Source organism: Neophocaena asiaeorientalis, unplaced genomic scaffold (genome assembly GCF_003031525.2).
Source record: "Neophocaena asiaeorientalis asiaeorientalis breed wild unplaced genomic scaffold, Neophocaena_asiaeorientalis_V1.1 scaffold567, whole genome shotgun sequence".
Lineage (NCBI taxonomy): Eukaryota > Metazoa > Chordata > Mammalia > Artiodactyla > Phocoenidae > Neophocaena > Neophocaena asiaeorientalis.
The window spans coordinates 1,598,415-1,625,728 of NW_020173728.1; the positions used below are offsets into that span (position 1 = coordinate 1,598,415).

A 27,314-nucleotide genomic window follows, 5' to 3' on the forward strand; every position below is an offset into this window, starting at 1 on the left:
ATGTTCTTAGAAGAGGAAAAGACCCGAGATCCGCCTCTCTCCACACATGTGCACAGAGAAAAGGACACACGAGGACCCAGAGAGAGGACAGTCATCTGCAAACCAAAGAGAGCTCTCACCAGAAACCACCCCAGCTGGCACCTAGATCTTAAGACATCCAGCCCCCCGAAGGATGAGAAGATAAATTTGTTGTTTAAGCTACCCAGAATGTGCTATTTTGTTATGGCAGCCCAGGCCGACTAAGACACCATGACAATGTGATTTTTAACTCTTCATTTTGCCAATGGGATAGATTCGAGACTCAACCAAATTTTCACAACTGAGGCCAAGAGGAGATGTTACTGGCCACTAAATCCAAAAGAGGTTAGAACTACCTAAATTTTTAAATGGGTCCATTAAATTCAGGCTTCAAAGGTATGTCCTGTAAGTTATTCTGTATTGTAATCATGCTAAAATCATATATTATGAGTTGCTACCACCGCTTTACTTCTCGTTTCCTAATTGGTAGGTAGCCTCTCTATCCCCACTCCCATAGGTAAGTGGTAGAAAGCCAGGGACACCCTCATACGGCCACCCCAGTGGAGAAGGAAGATGGCTGACGACAGTGACAGTGGGGACAGGGGCAAGAGGATCACTGAACACGTGCCAAGCACTTACCAGGTGTCAAGCAGACTTCTATTCATTACCTTTTTAAACCCTCAAATCAACCACTGTTATTATACTCACTCCAGCAAGACTTACAAGGTCGGACAATTAGCTCTCAGTCACAGGATCCAAACCCGAGGATTTCAGTGCCCATCTCTTATGCCACAATACTCAAAACTGAATGAGTTAAACTCAAATTGTGTTACTAAACCACAGCTTTTTTTGAAAAAAAAAAATCCCCAATAATGAATCTAAAGTGTATGTCTAATTTCTTACTCAATTAAACCAGTGCAAAACCAGATCTCACTTGATTCAGCTGGACTATTATACCACCAAGGGAGACCATTTCACTCTCTCCCAAGGTTAGGTGAAAATGCAGCATCTAAATGAATAACTGAAATATTTCACATGATACGGCTAGACTGTTTTTATTTGACCACGAATTTCTCCCAACTTTCGAGGAGCATTTCACCCATACTACCTTGGAAGGCAGTGTAGCAACATGGCTAATAACATGGATGCTAAAGCCACATGGTCTGGGTTTGAGTTTGGGCTCTGCCTAGCAGTGTAGTCTTGGGCAAGTTAACCAACTTCTTTGAGCCTTCCTCTAAAATGAGGATACGATAATATCTACTTCCAGGATTGCTGACAGGATTAAATGAGTTGATGAATATGAAGTGCTTAATGCTGCCCCTGACAAAATACGTGTGCAGTCACTGTTCCCCACTGTTAATATTAGGATTAGAAGCGGAAGTAACAAGCTGCACAGTCACTCTCCACGTGACCCTTGCAGGGAGGTTTACAACAGAGGAAGTGGAACTCCCCAACCAGCCTTTAGCCCTGTGATGGAATTCTCTGGTCCTCCACATTCTCCAGCCCTGACAGAGTATAATCTTTCTGTGAAGTATCCAGCTCACTTCTGCTTTTAGTAGAACATATTTCACAGTGTAACAGTTCAAAGAAACTTCACAAATCCCACCTCAAGGTTTATGCTCTCATTCACTAATGCCATCTCCACCTCTCCTGGGTGCATATGTTTTGATGTGTCTTTATGTGTATGCTCTAGTCACTGCTAATACGAAAAATCTGGGCAACAAGAAGAACATGCCTAGAGACCAATGGAACGAGGGTTCACCCCCAAATAAAAAATGGCAATGTATAATAGAGAAGGATTACTATATTATAGTAAAATTTGTGAGGAGTCAAATGGGGACCGGAACTTTGTCTTTTCTGTCTATTAACAACAACAACATAAGGGTTTACTAAGTAGACTAATATTAGAAACAAGCTTGGGGGATGAACAGATCGATGATTACTTCTCTTCAGAGAACACATGACTCTGAAGAGCAGCAACTGGATGCATGAAAACACTGGACTCCTATTATAAAACCGAGCTAAAGTTCTACATTGAAAAAATAGACAACTACTACCTGACCATTCTTCTTAGTGGCGCATTCAAGCTGCTGCTTCTGGTTGAAAGTTGCACAACCACTTTTTAAAGCTATCTTTTCATAACTCAGAATTATCATTAATTTGACAGCTCCTCTCCCCTTCACTGGCATTCTCCATCTCAATGGCCACCCCAACTCAGGCCCTCAGTTCATTCCTTGCATCTGAATGAACCCAGGTTTTCTCACCCCATGAGCTCCTTCCTCCAGGGCATCCTGCATAGCACTGCCAGCCCTGCCTTCCTGCGCCTGTGATGTAACTGCTCTGAGCCCCAGTCCTTGCTTCACCTGCCCCATCATGCACGTGCACACGCACTGATTCCAGGTGGAAATTTTCAATCCTCGAGCCTTGGACTGAGTTCCACGATGCCCCTTTCCAAGATCATTTTCTCCCACTCCCCTGCAAGAATGTTCGCCTTTAGCCACACTGATGGCTTCTCGCCGGGCTTCCTGCTTCCACTCCTTCACTCACAACATCTTCAGACCCAAGAATGTCTATCAAATACCCAGTGACTGGCACCCTCCCCACCCTTCACGCCAGCTCACACACCACCTTCTCCCCTAGGCCGTGGAGGACTCATTGCAGAGGAAGCAAACTTTCTTTCTCCATGTAGCTGGGACTCAGCACACACTATCCCAGGCCTCAGAAAGAACATCGCTTTGTGGGAAGCGCCTCAAGGGCAAGCATCGTGGCATTCCTAGAGGGACCTGCTGCAGCTTCTCAAACAGAGCACTCACTCAGCAACGATCTACTGAATTCAACCACCGTGCTCAGGCCATTCCCTGGAGACCAGCGCTCTGGGCACAGAGACTAACTCATGTGACTGCTGAAAGATAAAACATACCCCATACGGTAAGGAATTGTTCTGGTTTAGTGTATAATAAGTGTTAACTAATTCAGGGTTCTGCTGAAATATTTTTACCTTTTAATTGATAGAACATCAATGGGAAATTGAAAAAGGCAAGCTATGTCTCAAAACGTTACCTAATTGAGTCTTACATACAGTCAAAAGTCAAAGTTTTTAATGAGATGACACATTCCAGTAAAAAGGAAACACTTCTAATTATTCTATAACATTTTAAGGAGTTGTCAGCTATATGTCTCTTGCCCTAATTTTAAATATGACTTAAAAGGAAACTATATAACTATATGTAAGGTAAGGAATCAGAAGTGCAAATATAAAAAAAAGTCTCCTGTTTTATTTAAGTACCATTGACACTGTCATACTAACAAGGTGTCTATCAGGAACAGCACAGAAAGAACAAACTAGATTATAGATTAAAAAACACGTCAATTATTTCATGACCAAACGTCAAACAGAAAAACTGCCTGAATGTCTCAGAAATCTATCACATCATACCACATTTGGTATACATCTAATGGCAGAGAAATCATTTATCATTAAAGGCCTTTTTATATAGGTCAGGGTTGCTGGGGCTTGGTGTTCTGTATCTTACAGTTTAAAGAATGCTCTAAAGTTCTAGGTTTTTTAACTTTTTAATCTCTGGGAAGGAAAACTAAAACTTCCTATAAACTCAGATTAATGCCTGTTAATGTACGGAAAAAAGAAAAACTAAAACCTTGCTCCTACTATAAAAACAAAATAGTGTGGCCTCTGTTTCTTTTCTGATAAGAGTCTTAAATACCAAACAGTTAACTGCATAATAACATTTACTGGCAGCCCGGCAGCCTGCTTAGCAGATATATAAAACAGGTAAAAGGAGAAAAAGTTAATTTCTTGGCTGAATGATTCCATCGGTAGCTATAGGGCAAACCTGAAAGTCTTTTAGTAAAGTAGCAGTTGATTCTTCTATCAATCTGTAGCACACATACTCTTCCAAGGAAAGCATTAAATATGAAAATCATATCCCGTTATCATCTGTTTCCAGCTTTCAGCCCAGTAAGCTTTTCTTAATGAATGCTGCAGCCTAAGGAGGAAGCACGCTGTTGGCTTCTCTGAATAATGGAGTGATGCTCCCATTTTTGCTTATTACAATATCGACTGGCTGAGGGGGTTTCACACATAGTCACAAGTGACTACTCTTGCCAGCATGCTCCAAGTTATTACAAGATGTTTTTAGACATTTCATCTAAAAGAGCTTTACTGCTTTTAGTGAAGAAAACATCTATGGTCTTGAGCAGAATCATTTATATGGAGATAGGCGGGAGGATTAGAAGCCTGCATTACGGCAGATACATAGCAGAATTTATTTAAGTATTCCTTGCCATTCATTTTGTCTGTTGCTGAGATATGCAATCCTTTCTTTCCACTTTATCTGTGAAAAGGTTAAAATGTACAAAATTACGTATACAAAGAAAAGAAGCAAAACGCCACATTTCATTTACTTCTCATTTAAAACATTTTTGGAACTAAGAAAAAGGCAGCTACAAAGCATTATTTAGAAAAACAAAATTTCACCTACTAACAACACTGAGGTTTTCTTTGGAATCTATCTCTTACAGCCACAGTGACTGCCTTTCAGCAAATTTAATTGAATTATACATTAAAGCAATACTCTATAAGCAAATGTCTTTAAATAATCATTTAAAGTTTAATCAAAAAGATCTTTGTAATAAGACCATTTTATTTACAACAGTATCCTAAAAGATGAACACGCCAAAAATCCTCTGTTAACAGAAAGTTTATCATTTTAATTTATTACCTTTTCTCTGTCTTCATCTTTCAGTTCACCTTTTTTTCCCAGGCTATCTTTTGAGAGTAGCTGCATCTTCTTAATTTGAGTCTCATATTCAATCTAAATATAAACAAAGTTTGATTTTGTGGAGGATATTACGACAACTAGCACCTATTTATATTTTTCAGACTTTACAGCATAAAAGGAACAGTAAAGAGAAAGTAAAAACTGATACTGCTGAGAAATTCAGTTTATCTTAGAAAACAGACAATTTCACAAATAACACATCAAAAGCTGAATTCTATAAAATGTTACGTTTTAAATAAAATAACATTTGATGGATTTTCACATAGTCCTTCATCAATGTAGGAAATTAAACCTTGATATATTAAGCTATCATGAAAAATCCAGTTACTTTATCATGAAAGTTACACATTTGACAGTGCTTCTGAAAAGTTCTGCCCTAAAAAAAGGAAGAGAAAGCAATCCTACTGATTTCTTATCTGTATGGTATCCACATAATATCATGGTCCTACTTGTCATAGCAAGTATATTATTTGCTAGATCATCAACTGGAAACAAATTCCATTTTTTTTTTCCGGTACGCAGGCCTCTCTGTGTTGTGGCCTCTCCCGTTGTGGAGCACAGGCTCCGGACGCGCAGGCTCAGCGGCCATGGCTCACGGGCCTAGCTGCTCTGCGGCATGTGGGATCTTCCCGGACCAGGGCACGAACCCGTGTCCCCTGCAAACTCCATTTTTTATGGATACAAATACACTGTAGATGTCAATGATCAGTACCATAGGCATCAAGTTTGCTCTCGTGCTAATAACTCATAAAGATGTCTGTGTCATTACCACACTATAATTGATGAAAGTGATTCCATCATAAAACGACTTTTTCTTAAAAGCAACGCATAAAAAGCACTTTGATTCATATGTTAGTAAGTAAAGCCTGAAAAAGTCTCTGCTTGTGGTCCATCACAGATAAGTATCAGAACATTTTCTAAATGAGGCAGTGATGTACTGCAATTGGAAACACACCTATAAGATAACCAAATTAGAAAACTGTTTTCTTAGTTCTCAGTCTGAAGATAAAATAGGCCCAAACTTTTGTTTTGACACACAAAAAGTGAACAGACAATAACCAAAATTGACTTGTCTCTCTCAAACTATCTTAAAAGGTATTATATGCTGCCCCATTTTTAATATGTTAAGCAGGGATTTCTTTTTTCTCTATCAGAATGCTATTAACACAGTAGATTGGCAGTAATGATATAAATAGAGACCTAATTAAATCAAAGTTTCATAAGGCCAGTAAAAATGACAAAACAAGCCAAGAAAAGATAAAGAAGGCAATTAAGAAAATACAACTTACATCTCTCTGTTCTATATCTACTCCTTTGAACTCAACAGATATTTAATTTTTAACCCCAAGAGCTTTAAACAGGCACACTCTACAAATTCCAAGAGAAAATACCTTTAAAAAGAGATGAGGGGTGATTTACAAAATAGACAAACAAAGTAAACAGAGGTTTATTAAATAATAAATCTTAAACAAAAATTCTTTGTTCCTGTGGCTACAAATGTTTTCTTATGCTCTTTGAGATCAGTTATAAACATGCAACAGGCATTGTACCTGATCTCCTCATTATGGGATCATTTCAGAGCCACAACTCCAGAAGACAGAGCACTTTCTCATGGAAATATAAGAGTATTATTCAATTCATTTTACTGAAGCAAAAAAGTACTAACTGCTTCAGGACTTCATAAGGAACAGCAGGGAAACTATCTTCAAGGGTCCAATGCAGGGTGACCTCCCTGGTGATCTAGTGGTTGAGAATCTGTCTTGCAATACAGGGGATGCTGGTTTGATCCCTGGTGGGGCTACTAAGATCCCATATGCCGCGGGGCAACTAAGCCTGAGCACCACAACTACTGAGCCCTCGCACTCTGAAGCCCGCATGCCACAGCTAGAGAGAAGCCCACTCACCGCAATGAAGAGCCACGTGCTGCAAAAAAAAAATTAAAAAAAAAAAAGTCCAATGCAGATTGTCCTCAATGCATATGAAACATCTGAACTGTAGCTACTCTTCCAAATTAATGATGCAAATAAACACTATACAATGTATTCGAAATTTTACAAGTTACTATGATAAATTGATAATCGACACAAACTGTAACTCTGCATGACCTAGGACTGTGGGTTTGCACCTACAACTGTCTTTGCTCTCCTTCTTTGCCTTTTATTTATACATACAGTACTTGGTTATTATACATCCAATCTACCTCCTGAACACTGGAGAGCAGGGACTCTCAACCCACAGGGCTCCCCAGTTCTACTTCCTCCTTTATCTGCATTTAAACAAAGGGTTATACTATGTTTAAAAGGTTTTTTTTTTTTTTTAAAGTTTGGGAAACATTGCACAGATGAATCTCTCCAAGACTTTCCAGCTAAAAATGCCTGATGAAGCAGTAGAATATGTGTCCTCATGTACATCTATTTCTCTGACCATCAGTCTTTCACGTCTTATTCCCTATTTCTTCTCTGAATCAGGTCCCATGGGCCTCTTCTATCTCCACAATACAGGAGGGCTTGCACTGCATCCTTTCTCCTGGGTGCAGACTAAGGTCCCTGTTCCCTTCTTGCCACGTGGCCTAGATTCCTCACAGTCAGAGCTGCTGCTTCAGAGGCCAAACGACTCACGCCTCAGTAGCATGTGTTGGCCTAGAGCCTCTCTAAGGACAATCCTCTCATCTCCCAATCAGGAACTTGCTGTCCTGTACTGCTTCACAGCACTGGATTTGCTGTTGCCCACCTAAATTTAGGAGGCCTTTCCTACTCACTTCCTTACTCTGCACAGGTGATTCATTTCAGCTCAACTAATGAAATCTGCTGACGGTAATCTGGGGTCGTGGGAAGAGGAGCTGGAGGTCCTGGCATGTCTGGGATCTCTCCATACTCACAATGTGCCCCAGTTTTCATTGTTTCCTTCTTTTCTCCTGTATTCTCACTTACAGTCCTTCAGTTTTCCCTCGTCACATAACCACTTGCCTGAAAGTGCCACTATTACCTTTTTCATAAGCTTCCTTTTTTCACTGGTCTTTGAAATTGTACAGTAATTCTCAGCTGCAGAGCTGAATTGACATTGAAGATCAGCTGACCTGGCCTCTGCACATTACAGTTGAAGGATGGCTACAGAGAGTTAAATAAACTAATGTGACTCTCAGATGAATATGAGAGATTCGCAGTCTTTTTGTTTTTCCCTCTCCTATTTTTTTCCAGTATATGGGCTTCCTCTTAAATGTGGAACTTTTACCAAAAGATATGGAGGAATATTTATTTATTCAACTAGAACATATTAACAGGCAAAAAAATGGGGTTTGCTACAGACTTTGTCTTCAGGAGCCAGAAGGTCATGCTCTGCCCGCAGTGGCTGTCACAGTGCTTAGCAGGAATTGTATGAGAGCTCAAAAGATTTGTTCTCTTCAAATTTTATGCCCTATAGGCACATGTAACCTGATGACTGAATTTTCAACAAGATCACATCTTTAAATAATGACATTATGTCTTCAAAATGCCTCTGCTATCAAACACAAATGCTCCTGGGTGGTTTGCCATGGGTCCAATCACACACGTTCATCCTCACATAGTTGTTTACGGTCCATAAGAGAAAACAAGAATATGGAAGAATTACTTTTCAGTCAGTGCTTACTGAGCACTTACTATGTGCCACTGAGAGCACTGAAATAGTAAGACAAGGAGCTCACGGTGAGGTGGGAAAAAAGACACGCAACAATGACAGTACCATGAAGGAGGTGCTTATGTAGATCATATGACATAGATCTACAGCAGCATAGAGGAAGCAAGGTCTCCTCTATGTCCTCCGAGTCGAAGGACGTAGGACAGAATGTGGCGCATTCAAGGAATTACAAACCGCTCAGCACGTGTGTAGCAGAGAGTGCAGACGCGCATGTGTGGGAGATAAAGATGTGGAGGCATGGTGCGAAGACATGCGGTGGGAGAGAGAGGGGAAGAGATGGAGGTGTGGAGGAGGGGAGGGGAGATGGCAGGAGGAAGACTGGGATAGGGGAGCAGGGGAGACAGGAGCGAGGGGTGGGGATGGAGGGAGAGGGTGGAAGGGGACAGGGTGGGGAGAGAAAATGCGCACATCCGTATAGCTGTGTGAGAGGGACAGAGAGAGAACAGAACTTGTGTGTGGTCAGAAGGCTGAAGCTGTGGGTAGTTGGCAGGCAGAGATCAGCGCCTGGGCTTTGTCCCGAGAAGGCTGCGCACTCAAGGATTTCAGGCAGAGGGGAGACATGACCAGATGATGACCCGCTCCCGGCCAGGGACCCTCCCTGAGCCCTGACATGCCAGCCCCAAGCCCAGCACTTGAATGCAGGAGGCCAAAGCAGATGCTGGCAATGCTCCACACGTGGCCATGGGACCTTTCTCAGTGCTCCTAAGTTCCAGTACCCCTGTCTCTGTGCTTAAGGCCCCTCAGAGCCTGGGGAGGCTGCTCTGCCTACAGGAGCACACGGTTAATGAGCTCCCCACACCTGTGCCCTTCCCCCAGCAGTCCTCAATCAGTGATGCTCAGGAGCCTGGCTATGCATCTCCCAAATGCTCTGAACCATTTGGTGGAGTTCCCCTGCGGAATTAAGCTCCAGGGGCCGACTGTGGTAGTTGACTTAATACCCCCATTCCGGCTACTTGTCCTTCCCTGTCTCAGCTCCCCACTTGCCTCCCGGCATCCTTGCACTTCCCAAATAAGCCACTTACATCCGAACCCTTGTCTCAGGGTCAGCTTCAGAGAAAAGCCAACCTGAGATAAGAGCAAAGGGCACCTGAGGAAAACTGCTCTAAGTACCAGCTGGGCCCTTCCACTAAAGCTGCCAAGGTGGGGAGTGCAAGGAGGGAGGGGAAACAGAGGTGAAGTGGGTGGGGTGGGGAGAGGCGGTGAGGGGGCAAGAAGAGGGAGAGAGGGGCACCCTCTTCACAGCACCGGTGATTCTCCTATTTATATTCGTGAACTGAGTTTATTCACCCTCTTTATCCATCTGACAAGTAACAATATGGCCACAAAACTGTATTTACAAAACTACATGATACATCACTATCCTTATAAAGCCCTGAAAATTATTATAGGACCCCAAATAAAGTAGTATAATTCATAAAATCAGTTGAAATGGCTTTTCAAAAAGTTTTTCAGCCCATTTTAAAAGATTTTAACGTTCTACAATTAAGTGGGCCTCGTCTTACAAAGAGGGAGAAATTCACTTAATATAATTTGGGCAAAATCCCCACTTCTCTCACAATGCTTCACCTTGTTTCACTTTCTGGACTTCCACCAGTTAGAAGTCCATTCACACTAACTATACTCTAGTCAAGGGAAAACGCCCCGGGCATTCTGGGGTGTGTGGCAAATACACCACGTAGGTGCTGACCAGAATACGTCTCTCCTAAGACTTCCGTGAGCTGAAGATGTGACGTGGGAGTGGGGCGGGATTAAGGGAGACAAGTGGCTCTGGTATTCCTAAGGCCACAACTGGCCGTGGCACAAAGGAAGAGGCAGGAAGAAACACGACGACTCCCACCGCTTGGACACTCCACTCCACAGCTTGCTGAGTTGGTGGTGTCACGGGCATCACTGGCTGGTTCACAGCCAATGTACAGTTTTCCACAGAACACGTATGTTTCCCAACTGCAGCTACATGACCTGCCCTTTTATGCCATCAGCAGATTTTTAAAAAGGCATTCCTTCTCCAAAATTCAAAAAGCAATATCTGTGTCATTTTTAAATGATATTTATGAATAAAGCTTTACATAGTCCTAGAAATACAGTTTATCATTCTTTTCTTGAAAATGGTCCCCTATGCTGATATTCTTTAGTAGCTCATGAGACAAGTTTTTTATTTTTAACACATCATACTATACACAACAAATGCTCTCAATATTAAAATATTTACAAAGAATGATACTTCCTTTCAAATTCCTCCCTCTCACATTTGGTTATAATGTGAAATCAATAATTAAGTAAAGCATCAATATGAAAATAAGAGGAAAACTTCTATTATTTCCTTTATTCCACTGAGAAGAAGAAATTCCCTGCTTTGTCCACCACTTTTATTTTCTCTTTAAACTCTCTGAAAAGAAAAGAGGTTTACAATGTTGATAACAATTGCTTTTTGAGCCTTAAGCATTCTACTTGAACACTAGGAGGAAAAACCTGGAGTGCTGTAGCTAAGACTCACTATTGCTTGAGCACATCTAGCCTCCAGATCTTGGTTTCTAAATACCCCTTCCCACCCAAAGGAACCACAGCTCCTCAGATAAGAAGCTAATTCCAAGTCTGAGGCAGGGAAGTATAAGGTAAACCTGGAACATCTTGTCAAAAGGACACAGGAGCCAACTCGAAGAGACTCTCACTGGCAAAATTTGGGAGAATGTAAGCAACAAAAGAATAATTACAGTAATTGATAATACAATGACTAAATAAAGATTCATAAGCCCAGAGTGACATTTAGACAGAGAGAGGGAGAAAAAGAAGGAAAGAAAGCTCTTCTTCATAGAAGAATGCCAGCTAACAAATGTAAAAGACGAGATCAAATTAGAAAATCACCATTTCACAACCTCCACTATAACTGATTCAGGCATCATTAATGGATTCTAAAACCGCTAGGCAAAAAAGGCTGTTGAGGAACAAGGTATTCCCAAGATGTCATGCCACCACTCCACAGATTATTTACTAATTTACAAAGGGAAAAAAAGGTACCTTACAATAGAGAGACCTAGAAGTCACCATGTTAACAAAGGCATCAAACTCAGCCTGGCTCAAACAAGACCACCTGACATCATGGCTCATGAGCCTCCTGACGGGATGCAGTAGAATGTATAACCTCAGCTGTGACTATTTAAATTTAATTAACCAAATTTAACACAAAAACTCAGTCCTCAGTGTCACAAGCTACATTTTAAGTGCTCAGTAGCCATGTACGGCTAGTGGCTACTGTATTAGATGGCATCAGTACCGAGACAGAAGGTTCCCATCACCACAAAGTTCTACTGGGCAGTGCTAGTCTAGACCAAATTTCCAGTTTACAGGAAACACAGGGGATGCTACACAAGTTAAAACAACCAGTCAAATTCAGAATGTAAGTCATTCTACAAGAAACTGGCCTGGCTTCTTCAAAAAGCCAGTATCACTTAAAAAAACAAAACAAAACAAGGAAGACTGGTAGGAAACCAAATTAGATTAAGAGACTAAAAAAGACACAATAACAAATGTAATGTGTACCCTAGTTGGCTCCTGGTCTGGAAAAACAGACGTCTGAAGGGAACTGTGGAAACTGAAATATTGGCTGAATACTAAATAATATTATGGAATCATTAGTAATTTTCTTTGGTGTGATAATGGTATGATTATGGAGGAGACTGTTCTTGTTCTTAAGGGATCCACACTCAAGTATTCAGGGGAGAAATGTCATGGGTTCTGCTGCATACTTTCAATGGCTCAGGAAAAAATATACATACACAGACACAGGCAAAGCAAATATAGCAAAATATTTACAACTGTTGTATCTGGTTAGATCATGAGCTGTCTTAATCCATTTAGGCTGCTGTAATAAAACTGCACTGGCTGGGTGCCTTATAAACAACTGATACGTATTGCTCACAGTTGTGGAGGCTGGAAGTCCAAGATCAAGATGTCAGCACGGCTGCCTTCTGGTGACAGACCCCTCCTGGTTCAGAGCTACCACCTTCTCACTGTGTCCTCACCTGGTGGAGGGGGCCAGGAGTGCCCTGGAGCCTCTGTTACAAGGTACTAATCCTGCTCATGAGAGCCCCACCCTCGTGATTTAAGCACCTCTCAAAGGTCCCATCCACTAATAACATCACTTTTGGAGGTTAGGATTTCAACATATGAATTTGGGCAGGGAGACACAAACATTCAGACCACAGCATGAATGTTCATTATAATAATTCTTTTCCTGTGTACTTAAAATCTGTATTATACATGGCTAGGGGAAAACTGAGAGGAAAAAAAAGGAAGGGAAGTGCTGAAGCCAACTTCTCCGGTAACCAGTACGCAGGTGGGTTAAGTTGGGCAAAAGCCTTGAGCAGCACAAATGGTGAGAAACAAGGCCTAGCCCCCCATGCTTGACACAGTTTGTAGAGCAGAAGGTTGCCAGGCAGCCTAAGGGAGTGGGGGCCAGGGTCGGAGAGGGCGCCAGGGTCGGAGAGGGCAGGGAAGGCGTGGCTGTTCTGGCTCGCAGAGTCGACGGGCATGAGGGTGAAGTCCTTGGGCCAGTTCTTCCCCCCAGTCTCCCCCCGACACCCGGCCTGCCCAGAACAGTGGGGCTCAGGCCACAGAAAAAGAACCTCTGAAGAAGGAAGCAGGCTCCACAGGGAACCTGATATTGCTCAAATTCAGTCCTGAGGCCAAGAGATCCCATGTGCCAGGCGCCAGGTCAGGTGTGGCCAGAGGCCGTGCCCGTTTAACTACCTGTGTAGAGTAACAAAGTATAGATGTTCCAGTAATTCCTCAACTAAAGTAGAAATCTGAGAAAATGCAATCTCCAGTTCTCTGATCAAAATCTGGTCACATGGTAAGTAATTCCCAGAGAAAACTGACAGTTAACTTACGGGTGAACAACTGAATATCAGCGACTGCCACGGACCAGAAACTTACTACTCACTAGTTCCAATCTTAGCTAAAAAGGACAAAAGAAAACAGTACAAAATGAGATGTCACCTTCAGTTCTTGCAGCTTCTCTGAACTTGTGGTAAAGTGTCCAACGTGAGCCTGGATCCGCTCAAACCGCTTTAAATATTCTTGGTTTCGAGTACGAGCCTTCTTTTCTGATTCACATATTTCCTTCAGGTATTTCTTTAGTTTTAAATACTTCAGCTTAACTCTAGAAGAATAAAAGCAGATTTTTAAATGATGGAGTTAGACTTGAACAACTCTAAGGAGGAGAATTTAACAAAATTGTTAATGAGACAATGTATTCTAAGAAATTTTACCCAAACGCTGCCGCCTAAAGGATAGGATGCATGTGCACTTTTAGAGAGGAAATTAATGCAGCATCACTGAGGCATCACCTCTAGGCATAACTCTCCTGAGAAATGGATACCAGACCACATTACACCACTCACACATAAAGATTTATATGGATTTCTTTCTCAAAATTAAGTGTGGTGTCAAGAGCCGTGCCAAGGTGGCCCTTTTCAGATGAACAGCCCAATGGCGTTCTTTTATGTGACAATTTCAAAACTACCTGCTCATACAGAAATAGAATCAAACTATGCACCACAATCCACAAACATTAAGAAATTTTGAAATTTAAAATGCCCTAAAAGTTCTCATTTAGGTATTTAAAAATTTTTTTAGAAACTGCAATAACATACTGTATTATGAAAATATTTTATAACAATATATGGATTGTCACTCTACTCAAATTGTGAAGAAACCTTTGGAGACTCTCATCCAAAATGCAGTATCAAAAGACACAGCGGGTGGCTAGAACTGTGCAGCCCCTCTCCCCTCATTACCAACACTGCTCCTCTCAGCTCTTTCGTCTTCACAAGTATTTAAGTCATAAGAGCACCTGGTATGTAGCATTTCCACTGTTGGCTCAATTAATTATTTAACATTCTCTCATCAAGCGAAAATAAGCTGCAAACTATAAAAATGTTCACCCTCAAAAACAGATTTGCAGAGACGCTGGAGATGTTAAAAATTAAACAACAATAGACCTTAAACTCCCACCTCTAAGCCAATAATTTTCAAGAAACTCTTTATCGTGCTAATAATTCTGTGCTTTGATCTTGGTTGGCTGTCCCCATTTTTCCTTCTGAACAAAAAACTCAGGACTGGGTGTACTGCTGCCCATGCCTGCCGTTTTCGACACAAGTGACGGTAACAGAGGTGGAACCCGACATACTTTCCCACACAGGCACCTGGGGAGGCTGCTGGCTGCGACCAGAGTCCACCTGGAGTAGGTACAATAGGAACCAAGCCTTCTCCACCCGAAGTCTAGCTTCACTCCTGCCCTCACGTTAACCCTCGAAGCTAACCACATCAAATCACCCAGCCCTCCATGCAGTCATTCATACAGTCAGCACTCTGCATACAAAAGCCATGCAGCTTGGGACAACAGGGAAACAAAACTTAGATACACACAATATAGTGTGATGGCTGCTATGAGGGAAACTGCAAGGGACTCTTAAAGACTGGGCAATGTGACCTAGCTGAAGGGGCCCAGGAGGCCTTCCCAGTGGAAATTAATTTTCAGCTGAGATATGAAGGATGAATTAACAGTTAACCCAAAATTGGGGAAAGCAAGAGTGAGAAGATGAGGGGAAAACATTCCGGCAGAGGAAACAGCATGTTGGAAAGCTCAGAGGCAATAAATAAGAGTAACAGTGATACTGACAAAAAATGGTCATAAACAATAAATTATTGACTCTTACTCTGGGTCAGACCCTGCTTAAGGCTCTATTAAGTTCTCATAACTATCTCCATCCCCATTTGACAGATGAAGAAACAGAGGCACAGAATACTGAAGTTACTGTCCCATGGTTGCCTGGCTAAGTGCTGGCAAGGCTGAGACTAAACAGAGGCACCTGGCAAGAAAGTCTACCTGCTTCACTATACAAGACCTTGTCACGTTCCAGAAACCGAGGATTCAGTCCATGAAGAATTTTAGGGAGAGGCTGGCAAGAGACAGTAATGATGGAAACTAAACAGGGGCAGATAATAGAAGCTCTGGTATACCACCGCACCACCTCACCTCCTCCTGGCCTAGCTTTTCTTCCCGCAGCCACGGCTGCAGCAACCTGGCAGTACCTGCATCCGCCGCCCATGGTATCTTGCTTTCCCAGGGCTGCTTTTCTGAATTTGCAGCAGGGAAAGCCTGGAGGTGCGGAGGAGTTAACACCTCCTGAGATGGCCCTGACCAACGGGGGTCAGGAACCGAAAGGTAAAGAGCCCCCCTCTTCCTTCCCTTGAATGGACACTTGGGAGGAGCAGAGAGATGGAGCCGCAGGTGCCCACAGCAGTTACCAGCTCCTACTCCATTCTTCCCAGCCCTTTATGTGACCACTTCCTAAAATAAACGACCACCTACACACTAACCCTTGTCTCAGACTCTGCCTTCTGGGGCAATCAGGTTGAGGCAGCCATGTTAGATGGTTTGGATTTTATCCTATGGGCAAAGAAAGCATATTTTTAGCAAACCATACCCTCTGTCTTCCAGGAAACAAGAGGCTGAGAGAGGGGAACAAATTCAGCTAGCCGAAGCTTGATGAAGATTCCCACTGGTCTCTCATCTCACCCGGCCATTATGCCGGGAAGCCACCTGGGAACAGGCTGTAGGAAGAGTCTATGCCCTGTCTTCTGTCCCTGTAGTCAGGGGCTAGAAAAATGGCAACTGCCACGATCCTCTCAGACTTAGGGCCCACTTCTGAGGCCACGGCATCCACATCACTGCTATTTCTTCCACTGTCTTGCTGACTCTCCCTGTCTCTTTTGGAGCCGCTAGAAACACATGGCTGTCTACTCTGGTAGCTCTGGAAGTATGGACACTAAACAAAGCGAAAGAATAATTTTGGAGATGAGGAAAAATGGACCTGATGGGTGCTTTGGTTTTAAAGTATTCTTGGTTTCTCTCTCTTCTGGATGAGATGTTTTCATTTCTCACTCGTACTGTGAAGTGGATACGTCACAAACTTAACTCTATCACAGCCAGAAAACTTTCCTATGAATAATATTGGAGGTTACACCATATATTTGGCTTAAGGATAAAGTTCAGTTTCCTTAAAATATAATTAAAAATATTAAGAGTTTGCTCTTAATGTTAGAGTAAGTAACCTAAAAAGGATAATATGTATATTATCCACTGCTCAGAATAATTTTAAGTCATTGTCATACACCCATGAACAAATGAGACACCACGTAACCCTGCCTACAACAGTTTGTTGAAAGGTCAGCTGTAATAATTATGACTCAATCATTCACAGATTCAATGTGTTTAAATTGTGACCAAAAAGATAAGTAAGACTATAATGTGTCTTATTCTTAAGCTTTTTAAGCAAGATTCCTGAAAGAACACAAATTATCAAATAATGAAAATACAATAATTTTTATCTTATATTTTCATCAAATTTATTCTTACACTTAATAGTGATTGTATTAAATTGCAGTGTTTACTTGAAACGATTACACATTAGAAATAAGGAACGGCAACAGGACAACTATGGTATTTGTAACATATATTGATATTAGGGTTAAATTTTGATTAATATAGGCAAATTGGTTTTAAAACTTTGTCATATCTTACCTGCATGTATCAGATTGATTATATTCACAGAGTTTCCCTTCCAGGTCCAATCTCTTCTTTTCACTATAATACAGAAAGAATATATTTTATGAATAAATTACACTGATCGGTAACAGACAGGCAGATCTAGAACACGATCTCCTTCGTGAGAATGCTTCTCTGGTCTCTCTGAGAAGCAGAAAATGCCAGCTGCATTTGGAACTCAAGACACAGAAGTACTTAGCAGTCACTAGGGAAGTCTAAAAGGCAAAAAGGACACCAATATGAAGCAAAAAGAACAAGATTCTCAAAGTAAATGGGGAAACGTAGTGAGAAAAGGCTGGGAAGCAGGTTCATTCATTCAGCAAGAGTTATTTATTGAGTGCACTGGTGAGCCAGGCTCTGCTCTAGGGGAAGACTGACCTGGTAAATGAGCCAACCAAGATCCCTGCCCTCAGGCAGTGACATTCAAGGGGGAAGGGCAGACAATAAACAAGATAAATATGCAAAATACAACATTGCCAGCATCTCTGAGAACAATGGGGGTTCCACACACAAGGCTTCCATAAATCCATCCTGGACGGAAGGCTGGGGGCTCGCTCTGCTCTCAACCAGACAGGCCTGGGCAGGGCCATGTGGCTGAGTTAGGAAGAGATCTCTGAGAAGCAGACTTGGCCTTACTCACATTTGGGGGAGACCAGGTACCCTGACACCACTACTTGGAACTGAAGGCATTTCCTTTTATAACTTGATAACATCGCCATGATTCGTCACTCACTGCTAGTCCCCGGAGGTACCGCCAGTAGAGACAGCTTGTGATGTTCAGGTAAGTGCTGGCAGGAAGCTAGAGGACAGAGCTGACATGCCCACCTGCACACCCAGCCTGGGCAAGAAGCAGGCGAAACTGGACAGCAGAAAAGGTGGCAGCAGCCAAAACCAAGGGGCTAGAGGGTAAAACTGCTGAACAGCAAGCCATCCCAGTCTCAAAAAGAGCCCTTGGAGGTTTAACCACAGATGGCTCTGCTCAAAGACCACCAAAGTACAAGCTTCAACTGAAGTCAAACTGGTAATCTAAGTTGACATTAATTAAGCAAGGCTGAATGAGAAATCACATAATGTCTAAGAGAAAAATGCTAAAAAAACAAAACAAAACAAAACAAAAGACTGTGAATCAAAGGAGTCCAGAGGAGGATGGGCGCTCAGGCTGGCCTCCTGAGGGAAAGGGCCGAGGCCACGTCCACTTGGGAGCTCTTAATTATTAGCTTCTGTTTTCCTTCAGTCGATTTTTTCCTATAAAAAAACCCCCAAAGTTACACTGTTAGCTATATTATAGGTCTAGTAAACTTTTCTGCTTATTGTAATCTAGAATGGAAACCACTATTTAACCAAAATTCTTTTAAAGGGACAATGGTGCCCAAAATCCAAACACCTAGTCTTTGCTTGGGGAACACAATCCATTCCTTGGTTGGGCTGTGCCTATGTTTAAACAAGAAAAAGATTACAGAATCACAAATTTTTAAATTAGTAGCTTCACACAGATCTTTACTTTCTCATTAAGAAGACTGGACTTGGAAGAGAAGTGAAGGAAACGTGGTATAACTGCTTCCCTGTTAGAAGTATTTATTCCCCTTCTAAGGTTTCACGATCAATATGATAATGAAGAGTGACTGACTGGACAGTGTAAGCAATTTGCCATTAAATTATGGGGACAGAAAAACCCTTAAATGCAGTTGTGACCTTGCCCGTGATGTCATGATTCACTTCTGTGGTACTCCTGCCAAGAAAACATGATCACTGTCTGGTCATGAGGAACCATCAGACGGACCCAGCTTGAGGATCACCCTCTGGGATGAGAGCTTTATTCTATGAAACTGTCAGGAACACGAAAGACAGGGTAGGATGGAGGAATGGTTCCAGACTGGGATAGAATGGAGAGACATGGCAACACTGGTTCACAGGTGGGTGCTGGACCAGAAAAGAAAAAAGTGTTAGGACAGTTGGTGAACTGTGACTGGGGCCTGTGGATTGGTATATCAATGTTAGTTTTCTGATTAGAGGGTTATACAGTGATCATGTAAGGGACATCATATCCGCAATTCTCAAATGGTTCAAAGAAGTCTCATGCTTTCACATAGACAGGCAGAGAGACAAACAGAAAGGGAAAAAGAAATAAAATGTTAAGGAGTTGAGGAATCTGGGTGAGGAGAATATTAGAGGTCTTTGTCCTATTCTTGCAACTTTTCTGTAAGCTTGAACTTTTTTCAAAATAATTTTAAAAATTTGCCCGTGACCTCAAATGAAAAAGGACCACCAGCTTTATGGGAATCCATCACCTCCCAAGCAGAAAGTTCTTTTCAATAATGAATGTAAAACTTCCGTGTTCCTGCTCTGTCTTCAGTACATACAGACGTCCACTGGTCTTACTTCTCTACTGCGACCCTTCAAACACTGAAAAATCACAAACACCTCTTGGCCTTCTAATTCCAGGCAAAATGATGCTGATCTCATTAACTCTTCTTCACAGGCCCATTTTCTAAACACATCCAAGCTGCAGTGCCCCCGACATTGACTTTCATATCTATTTTAAATTCAAGACTTAAAATAAGATATTTACCCCAATAAAAAGCCAGAGAAAGGCTTATTGGGAAGATCATCTTAGAACTGCTGCTTTTTTTTTTTTTTTTTTTTTTTTTTTTTAAGCTCACGGGCCCAGCCACTCCGCGGCATGTGGGATCTTCCCGGACCGGGGCACAAACCCATGTCCCCTGCATCAGCAGGTGGACTCTCAACCACTGCGCCACCAGGGAAGCCCGAACTGCTGCATCTTAAATCTCTACTTCAGAATCTTTAAACACCCAGCCCTGAGATGTGTATCCATAGGCCCCGGTTTCAATCACCTGCACCTCTGACCTGGACCTTTCAAAGTTTTACACAGCTGGGTGCTCCTTAAAGTATAGCCACGGGGTTTAGTTTTCTCCTTGTAAGCTGCTTATTATTCTATTTTTGTCTCAATACCATCTTCAGCTTTACTCAACTAATATCTCAGCATCAATTTCTGGACTATTATGATATCTCACTCTGAATCAATATTGGCATTGAAAAAACTGGGGCTGGTTAATGGGCCTTTTCAAGGGATGTTTTTATATAATTGTAAGAGTCGATATCACTTTCATGTTGCTACCATGCTTGTGGCACTGAACACACTGTAACAAGTCACTCCATCAGGCTGTTTTAAATCCAGTGACTGGCTTTTGCCATGATGCAGAGAAAACACTGTATACAAAAAGGAAAAAATTCAGAATATAAAATTACATCTATGTGAGCACGGCTAAGACAATTTGGGTTAGAAATACACCACTTACAAGGGGAGGGCCCAGTTATTAGACCAGCTAACATTGCAATAACCCACCTCTAAGAGGACTAAGAAAGGGCAAGTTGTTTTTCTCTACCATTCCCAGGACATTTTCAGACTGACAAATCAGCTGTGACTATCCGGGGTTGCAGCCTTTAAAATGACTCTAGAGTTTTAAGGAGATAAAGGTCCTTATGGTCACGGGGATTGGTCAAACCAACAAACAGGTACATACAAATACTCAGATGGGATACAGACGATAATATTCATTGCTTGCTGCTTTGCAAAACTAACAGCTTTAGACTTTTTTTTACTTTAAGGCTCATTGCTCTACTAGAGAAAAAAAATCTGTGGCCTTACTTTACATAATATTCAAGGCCCCTCATTTCTGGTGACGAAGGCAGGTCAGGGGAGCTGAATGACCAGCTCAAGGTCACACAACTGTTGGTGGACTAGAACCTAGGTTTCCACAGCTGTCCTGCAGTTTTCTTTGTATCTGAAGTGATTTGCCTCTGTACTTATTAACTATGCATTAGAGTTAGTTATGGAATTTTTTTTTTTTTTTGCGGTACGCGGGCCTCTCACTGTTGTGGCCTCTCCCGTCGCGGAGCACAGGCTCCGGACGCGCAGGCTCAGCGGCCATAGTTCGCGGGCCCAGCCACTCCGCGGCATGTGGGATCTTCCCAGACCACGGCACGAACCCGAGTCCCCTGCATCAGCAGGTGGACTCTCAACCACTGCGTCACCAGGGAAGCCCTAGTTATGGACTTTTAAAATGAAAAATGAATACACACAGTAACAAATTTGTACTGACTTAAAAATGAAACAAACCTCCAAATGCAGAACCATGAATAGGCTGTAAAATTTGACTCAAATTCCTTATATAATTTCAACAGCCTCACCTTGCTTAACAGTGAAAGCATTACGTGTTAGACATAAAGTGAGTAATAATCATTACACAGAAATTATACCATAAGGACTATAAATAGCCAGGTGTTCCTAGCACAGGAAGCAAAAATGATAACTCACAATTAGCTTTTTTAAAAAAATGCCATTTGAACCAGTAACATTTTAAAATTAGAACTTGGGTTAAGAAATACAAATAACTAAAGGCCTGGGGTAACTAAGCCACTCTTTTAACAGAACACAGAGCACTGTAAGTGTACCACCAAAGCACAGAGCACTATCTTGTCTCTCAATGAAGGCACTGCAGGAAGTGATTTTTTTTTTAAGTTGGAGGTGAGGTGAGTGGGTGGGTGGGTGAGTAGTGGTATGTCAGAAAGAAAACAGGATGTAGAAAAGGGTTCAGGGGTAAATACAGTGAGAATGTTATTAAGGAGGCCTCTTGTAGATGCTCTATAAATATTAAACAAGAATTAACTCTAGCATAGGTTGAATATAATTCCTTTTCAAAACCAGTAACTTCTGCCTTTACCTTCCATGTAATTATTGTCATTTTAGAATCATCACACACACAGCTCTCTTCACTAAAATGATTTTGTAACTTTTAACACTCATTAAACGTTTTGTTTATCAAGAGATCCAAAACTCTATTTCCTTTCTTGTCAACTAATGAGATTTCCAACTCCAATTAATTTAGCAACTGAATAATAATTTCAACAGCCTATCTTTTATGCAGTTATTTATAGTAAATTGCTTTATAATTTTCTCTCTTTATGTGATCAAGCTGTTCTTCAGTGGTTCTCATCTTTCATGTCTTAATCAAGGTATCATGAACCCTCTGAAAGCTGGGCTTCTCCCGCTGGAAATGTCATCCCTTCGCTGGAGATCTGGCCCCACAAAAAAGCCTCCTTCATTTAAACAGGGCACATGTTTGACAAACACACACACTCTCCCGCCTGCGTTCCTGGACCTGTCATCACTGATGCAGCGCAGCTGTCAGGGTGGGATGAGAATGTGAAGAGCCGGGGAGGGGGCGTGTGGAAGGGGACCAGAGAAATTCACGGGCTGGATTGAGAGTGACAGGCAGGAGACTCCCGCTCTCACTTCTGGGCACATTCAGTGACACGGCCGCACGCTCCCGCGGGACACTGCCCATAAGGAGGTGTCTCAGGTAGTGCACGCCGGCGAAGAAGAGGCGGCGTTGCGACTCAGTGCCCAGGCCCCTTTGCTTTGAGGCTGGAGTCTTCTTCTACCCCAACCGTTCGGAGTTCTCGTGGGAGAGACCCTGGCCCTCCTTCGGGCGGGTCCCTCCTCTGAAGGCCAGGTCTGAAGCCGACCCCGTGATCCCCGCCCCCTAGGTAGAGGATGGAGGCTGGGCGGGAGTAATCACGTGATCATTTTTGTCTTTGGCATCAAACTGCTTTAACTTTACCAGGTGCATTCTCTCCTTCCTTCCCTTCTTACCAGTATTTGCTGAGTGCTGGGCACAGTGCTGTTTGTTTTCCTGCCAGCGCTTAAAAGCAAAACAAAAGGGCTTCCCTGGTGGCGCAGTGGTTGAGAGTCCGCCTGCCGATGCAGGGGACGCGGGTTCGTGCCCCGGTCCGGGAAGATCCCACATGCCAAGTGCTGGGCACAGTGCTGTTTGTTTTCCTGCCAGCGCTTAAAAGCAAAACAAAACACGAAAAAGACAAAATCCTCAGTCCTAAGCAGCTATGCTCAACCCTGAGAGTAGACCCCGTTACCTGAAAGCCCGTGCTGACCCTGAGGCTGTGGCTAAGGCTGCAGATCACATTGCTGGCTGGTGAAGAGGGGGAAGTTGCCAGCAAGTTGCTTGCAAAGCTGACATTTGTGCAGACAGAGCTCAGTGGACAAACGCCCTGTACAATACTTCATCAGGGACTCTGGAGCCCGCTGCCTGAGCTCCAATCCCTTCTTCCACTGCCCAGCTGTGTGACCACGTACAAATCACCCTCTTTACCCCCAGGGTTCCTCGTATGTAAAACTGGGAGGCTGTTACTACACGACCCACCTATGTCGTTTCTATAATGATGAGATTCATTAATGTGTGTAAGTGTTTAGAAGGGGTCCCAGCACATAGGAAGAAGCATCAGTTTTTATCATCATCATCACCAACTTGGGGGAAAAACTTTCTGAAGAACCATAACTGTATTCTGAAGCCCACAGGGCAGGAAAAAAGAAGCTATAGAATTTCTTTAGTCTCTTATTCTTCACTTCTTTTGTTTTTTCTTTGTCATTAATTTCACTTACTTGTGTGCTAGGTGTGACAAACTCGGAAATAGATCATCAGCAAGAGAGATGGGCCATTCAAAAGGTCTGCAGTGTAAAATGATGATGTTACTCAGCCTTCTCTTCACATTTGCTAGGTCCAGGGCAAGAGGATGAATGGAGACCCTCATGCCATCTGTCAAAATATTAAACAATTAAAAATCAAGATGACAAATTGTAGATAAAATATGGTCCCTCCTACCTTGACCAATGTGCCTTCATAAAAGGGGAGAATTCATACAGGGGAATTTAGTTTTCTGACTCCTTACCCAGCCTTACCGGCCCCCACCCCAGTAGTCCCCTCCCCATACCAGTCCACAAGTCCTAGCTCTGTCCTCATCCCCACCTCAGCCTCCTCTTGGCCACTTCTCAGGCTGAAGGGTAAGCACACCAGTGACGGTCATCCTAGCAAGAAGGACCCAGGAAAGAGGTCTTTAAAGGCCTTGGAAAGGAGCTTAGGCCCCTTTGACCAGGGGATGTCCGGGTGATGGACACCTGGAGTGTGTTCTAGAAGGATGTGTGTGTGTGTGTGTGTGTGTGTGTGTGTGTGTGTGTGTGAGACCTCCAGGCAGGCATGTCCCCTGGCCCTGGGGCCTCCTCGCCTTGTATGGAGTGGCATGGCCAGACAAAGTCCAGAACAGGCTCTGTAACGTATAGAAGCCCAGGTAGGGCCTCTTGCCTGAATCTAAGGGTAGTACTGATGTTACTTTTATTTAGTTGTTATGTCACATTATACCAAGTTGATCCCATGGTAGTGAGCAAAGGTTTGCTTACTGATTTTAGTGCAAACAATATTTTACTACAACCCTGGCCAAAAAAATGCATGTATGGCGATATTTTATTTAGGACCATCCCTACCCATATTAGTTTTTTAAGGAAAAAAATCCCCAATTAATGTAACTAATTATTTTCAGCAAATACACAGAGTAAGCAGATAAGACAGTCATTTAGCATCCAAAATTTTTATTCGGCCATTTTAGGAGAGTCTAAAATTAAATATAATTAAGCAGTAAATAGATAATTCAAAATAATTATAATTTGCATTCTTTGGTTGATTTATTAATGACATATGACAATCTAGATGCAGGATCCATTTATTAACAGTAACACCTAGCAAATTAAATGAATATTTCTAGAGTATTTATGCTAAAATTATGCGTTCTTAATGGTGACAGACTTTTAATAAATTCAGAGTTCTTCACTTTGAATATTTAATTTGCTGGTGCACTCTCCTTTAACATTGTTCTTAAATCCCCTTATATTAGCAGAGCTGATTTCTGTAAGCAGTCCTGCTTTCAGCTCACCTGGACCACAGGCCATCAAGTCTTCCTAGATGGGCCAGGTTTCTTTTAAGCCAAAGAATGTCTTAGCTGGAAGTTAGTTAAGGAATGTAGCCTCACTCTCGTATTTTTTAGAGGAGGAAAAGAGTTCAGGGCAGACAAGGGACTTGGCTAAGGTCATACAACCGGTCATTTGTGTAATATTAATGAGCCTAGTTCCAAAGATAGGTCCCTAACAGCCCCATTAAGCAAACAGCAAGAAAAGCCAATGTTTCATCCCGGTACTCATATGGATCTTAGGGTGACCCCTATGAAGTTGCTGTTTTTGTAGCTCTAAAACAGTTGAATTAATGGATGGAAAATTGATTTTGGAAATATGTTGAAATTAGCATTTTACAAAAATGTGAACACCTGCAATTTAAAGATTAAATTCTGTGTATATGAGTCAATAACTGCTTGGATATTATATTAGTTTCCTAGGGCTGCCATGATAGAGTACCACAAACCGGGTGGCTTAAACAACAGAAATTTATTGTCTCATAGCTCTGGAGGTCAAAAGTCTGAGATCAATGTGTTGGCAGGATTGGTTCCTTCTGAGAGCAGTGAGGGAGAATCTATTGCATGCCTCTCCTCTAGCTTCTGGTGGCTTGCTGGCCATCTTTTGCATTCCTTGGCTTAGTAGATGCCTCACTCAATCCCAACCTTTATCTTCACATGGCATTCCTCCTGTGTGCATGTATTTCTCCAGATTTCCCCTTTTATAAGGATACCAGTCATATTGGATTAGGGGTCCACCTTCCTCCAGTATGACCTCATCTTAACTAATTAGATCTGCAATGACCCTGCTTCCAACAAAGGTCACATTCTGAGGTACTGGGAGTTAGGACTTCAACATATGAATTGGGGGAGTTTGTGGGGGCTACACAATTCAACCTATAACAGACATGAACACGGGAAAGTATTTCATTTTGCAATTACTACACGGTTTGTAGGTAGATCTGACTCAAAAGTAGAATGTGGGGGAAAGGCCGTGACGTCACATGTATGTGTGTATGTAGCCCCACCTGCCACTGAGCGTCTACACTAATGTAAGCATTTACTGCCGCATTTAAACCCCATGAGTCCTCTGAGGGCCTTGCAAGTTTAAGCAACTGGCCTAAGATCACACTGCCAGTGTGTTCTTGGCCAGTTAGTGGTAGTGTTGGAATTCAAACAGACTTTTTCCAATTTCCAAGTCCATCCTTTCTTAGCCTCCATTCTATATGGCCTTGAAACTCATCATTTGATAGTTACTGATATTTTTTATTTTCCTTGTATGAGATGTGTAAACATATATACTGTGTGACCCAGAAGGGTTTTTACATATACATAGTTCATTGTTGGGGGAAATAATATCCCTTGACCTAGGAATGCTTTTTTTCTACATGCTGTGAGACAGCATTTTGTGTTCACCATTCTGTTAATTTTCCTCCTTGGCCCTTGGAAAGACTACATTTGTAGCAGTGAGATGGGTCTGTTTGACCCAGGCTGGGCAATGAAATGTGAGCAGAAGTGATGCAGCCACTTCCAGACCTGGCCCCTGAACATCCTGTACTGTCTTCCCCACTTTTCATTAGGTGGCCAGCTGGATGCAGAGGACCCAGTGGAGAACTCTGAGGCCCTGGAAGAAGAGTGAATGGCTGTAAAGAGTACAGGACTGTAACTTGGGCAAGAAATAAACCTTTATTGTGTTGAGTCACTGATCTTTTGGAGTTGTTTGTTTCAGCAGCTAACATTACTTATCCTGAGCAATACACAAGCATTCCATGCAAGAATTACACAAATGCATCAAACTATCTTTTTGCAACATTCTCAATGAGGATATATATGACTATCCAGATGGTCAAGGAGACTGCAAACCTGGAGCTCTGAGATTCAGAGTCAAGGTCTGAGGAGAGAGGCCTAGATAGCAAAGGCAAAACTATAGTGAAGAAACGTCTAGAGCACCTCTGTCCACTGGAACCTTCAGCAATGATGGAAATATTCTCCTCTGTGCTGTCCAGTATGGTAGCCACAAGCCACATGTGACTGTTGAGCACTTTAATGTAGCTACCGCAACCCTGGAATTGAATTTTAAATTTCATTTTATTTTAACTTGTTAAAATTGCAATTGTAGAGGACATGTATCTACTGACGCCTGTGTCGAACAGTGAAGCTCTAGAGATAAAGTAGAAAGATGGTTAAGCATGGTGGGGGAGAGGAGGCGGTCATGAGTCACCAGGAAGTGGAAAGCAGGAGCTAGAAGGTGAGATACCATCATTGGTGGGAGGTTATAGTGATCAGGAGGAGAGGTGTGATTGTTAATTTTATGTGTCAACTTGCTTAGGCCATGGTGCCCAGCTGTTTGGTCACATACCAGTCTAGAAGTTGCTGTGAAGGTATTTTTTAGATTTCAATCA

General features: G+C 42.4%; 1 protein-coding gene across 1 annotated transcript in view; it reads right to left on the minus strand.

Annotated features, from left to right (window-relative positions):
* Positions 1-17,819, minus strand: part of KIZ (kizuna centrosomal protein) — a 108,868-nt gene extending 91,049 nt beyond the window's left edge. The window contains exons 1-4 of the mRNA XM_024750782.1: positions 17,737-17,819; positions 17,077-17,139; positions 13,488-13,650; positions 4,758-4,850 (exon numbers count right to left, since the gene is read on the minus strand). Coding sequence (XP_024606550.1) covers positions 4,758-4,850; positions 13,488-13,650; positions 17,077-17,139; positions 17,737-17,819 — 402 coding nt within the window. The remainder of the gene's footprint in view (positions 1-4,757; positions 4,851-13,487; positions 13,651-17,076; positions 17,140-17,736) is intronic.
* Positions 17,820-27,314: the final 9,495 nt, after the last annotated feature.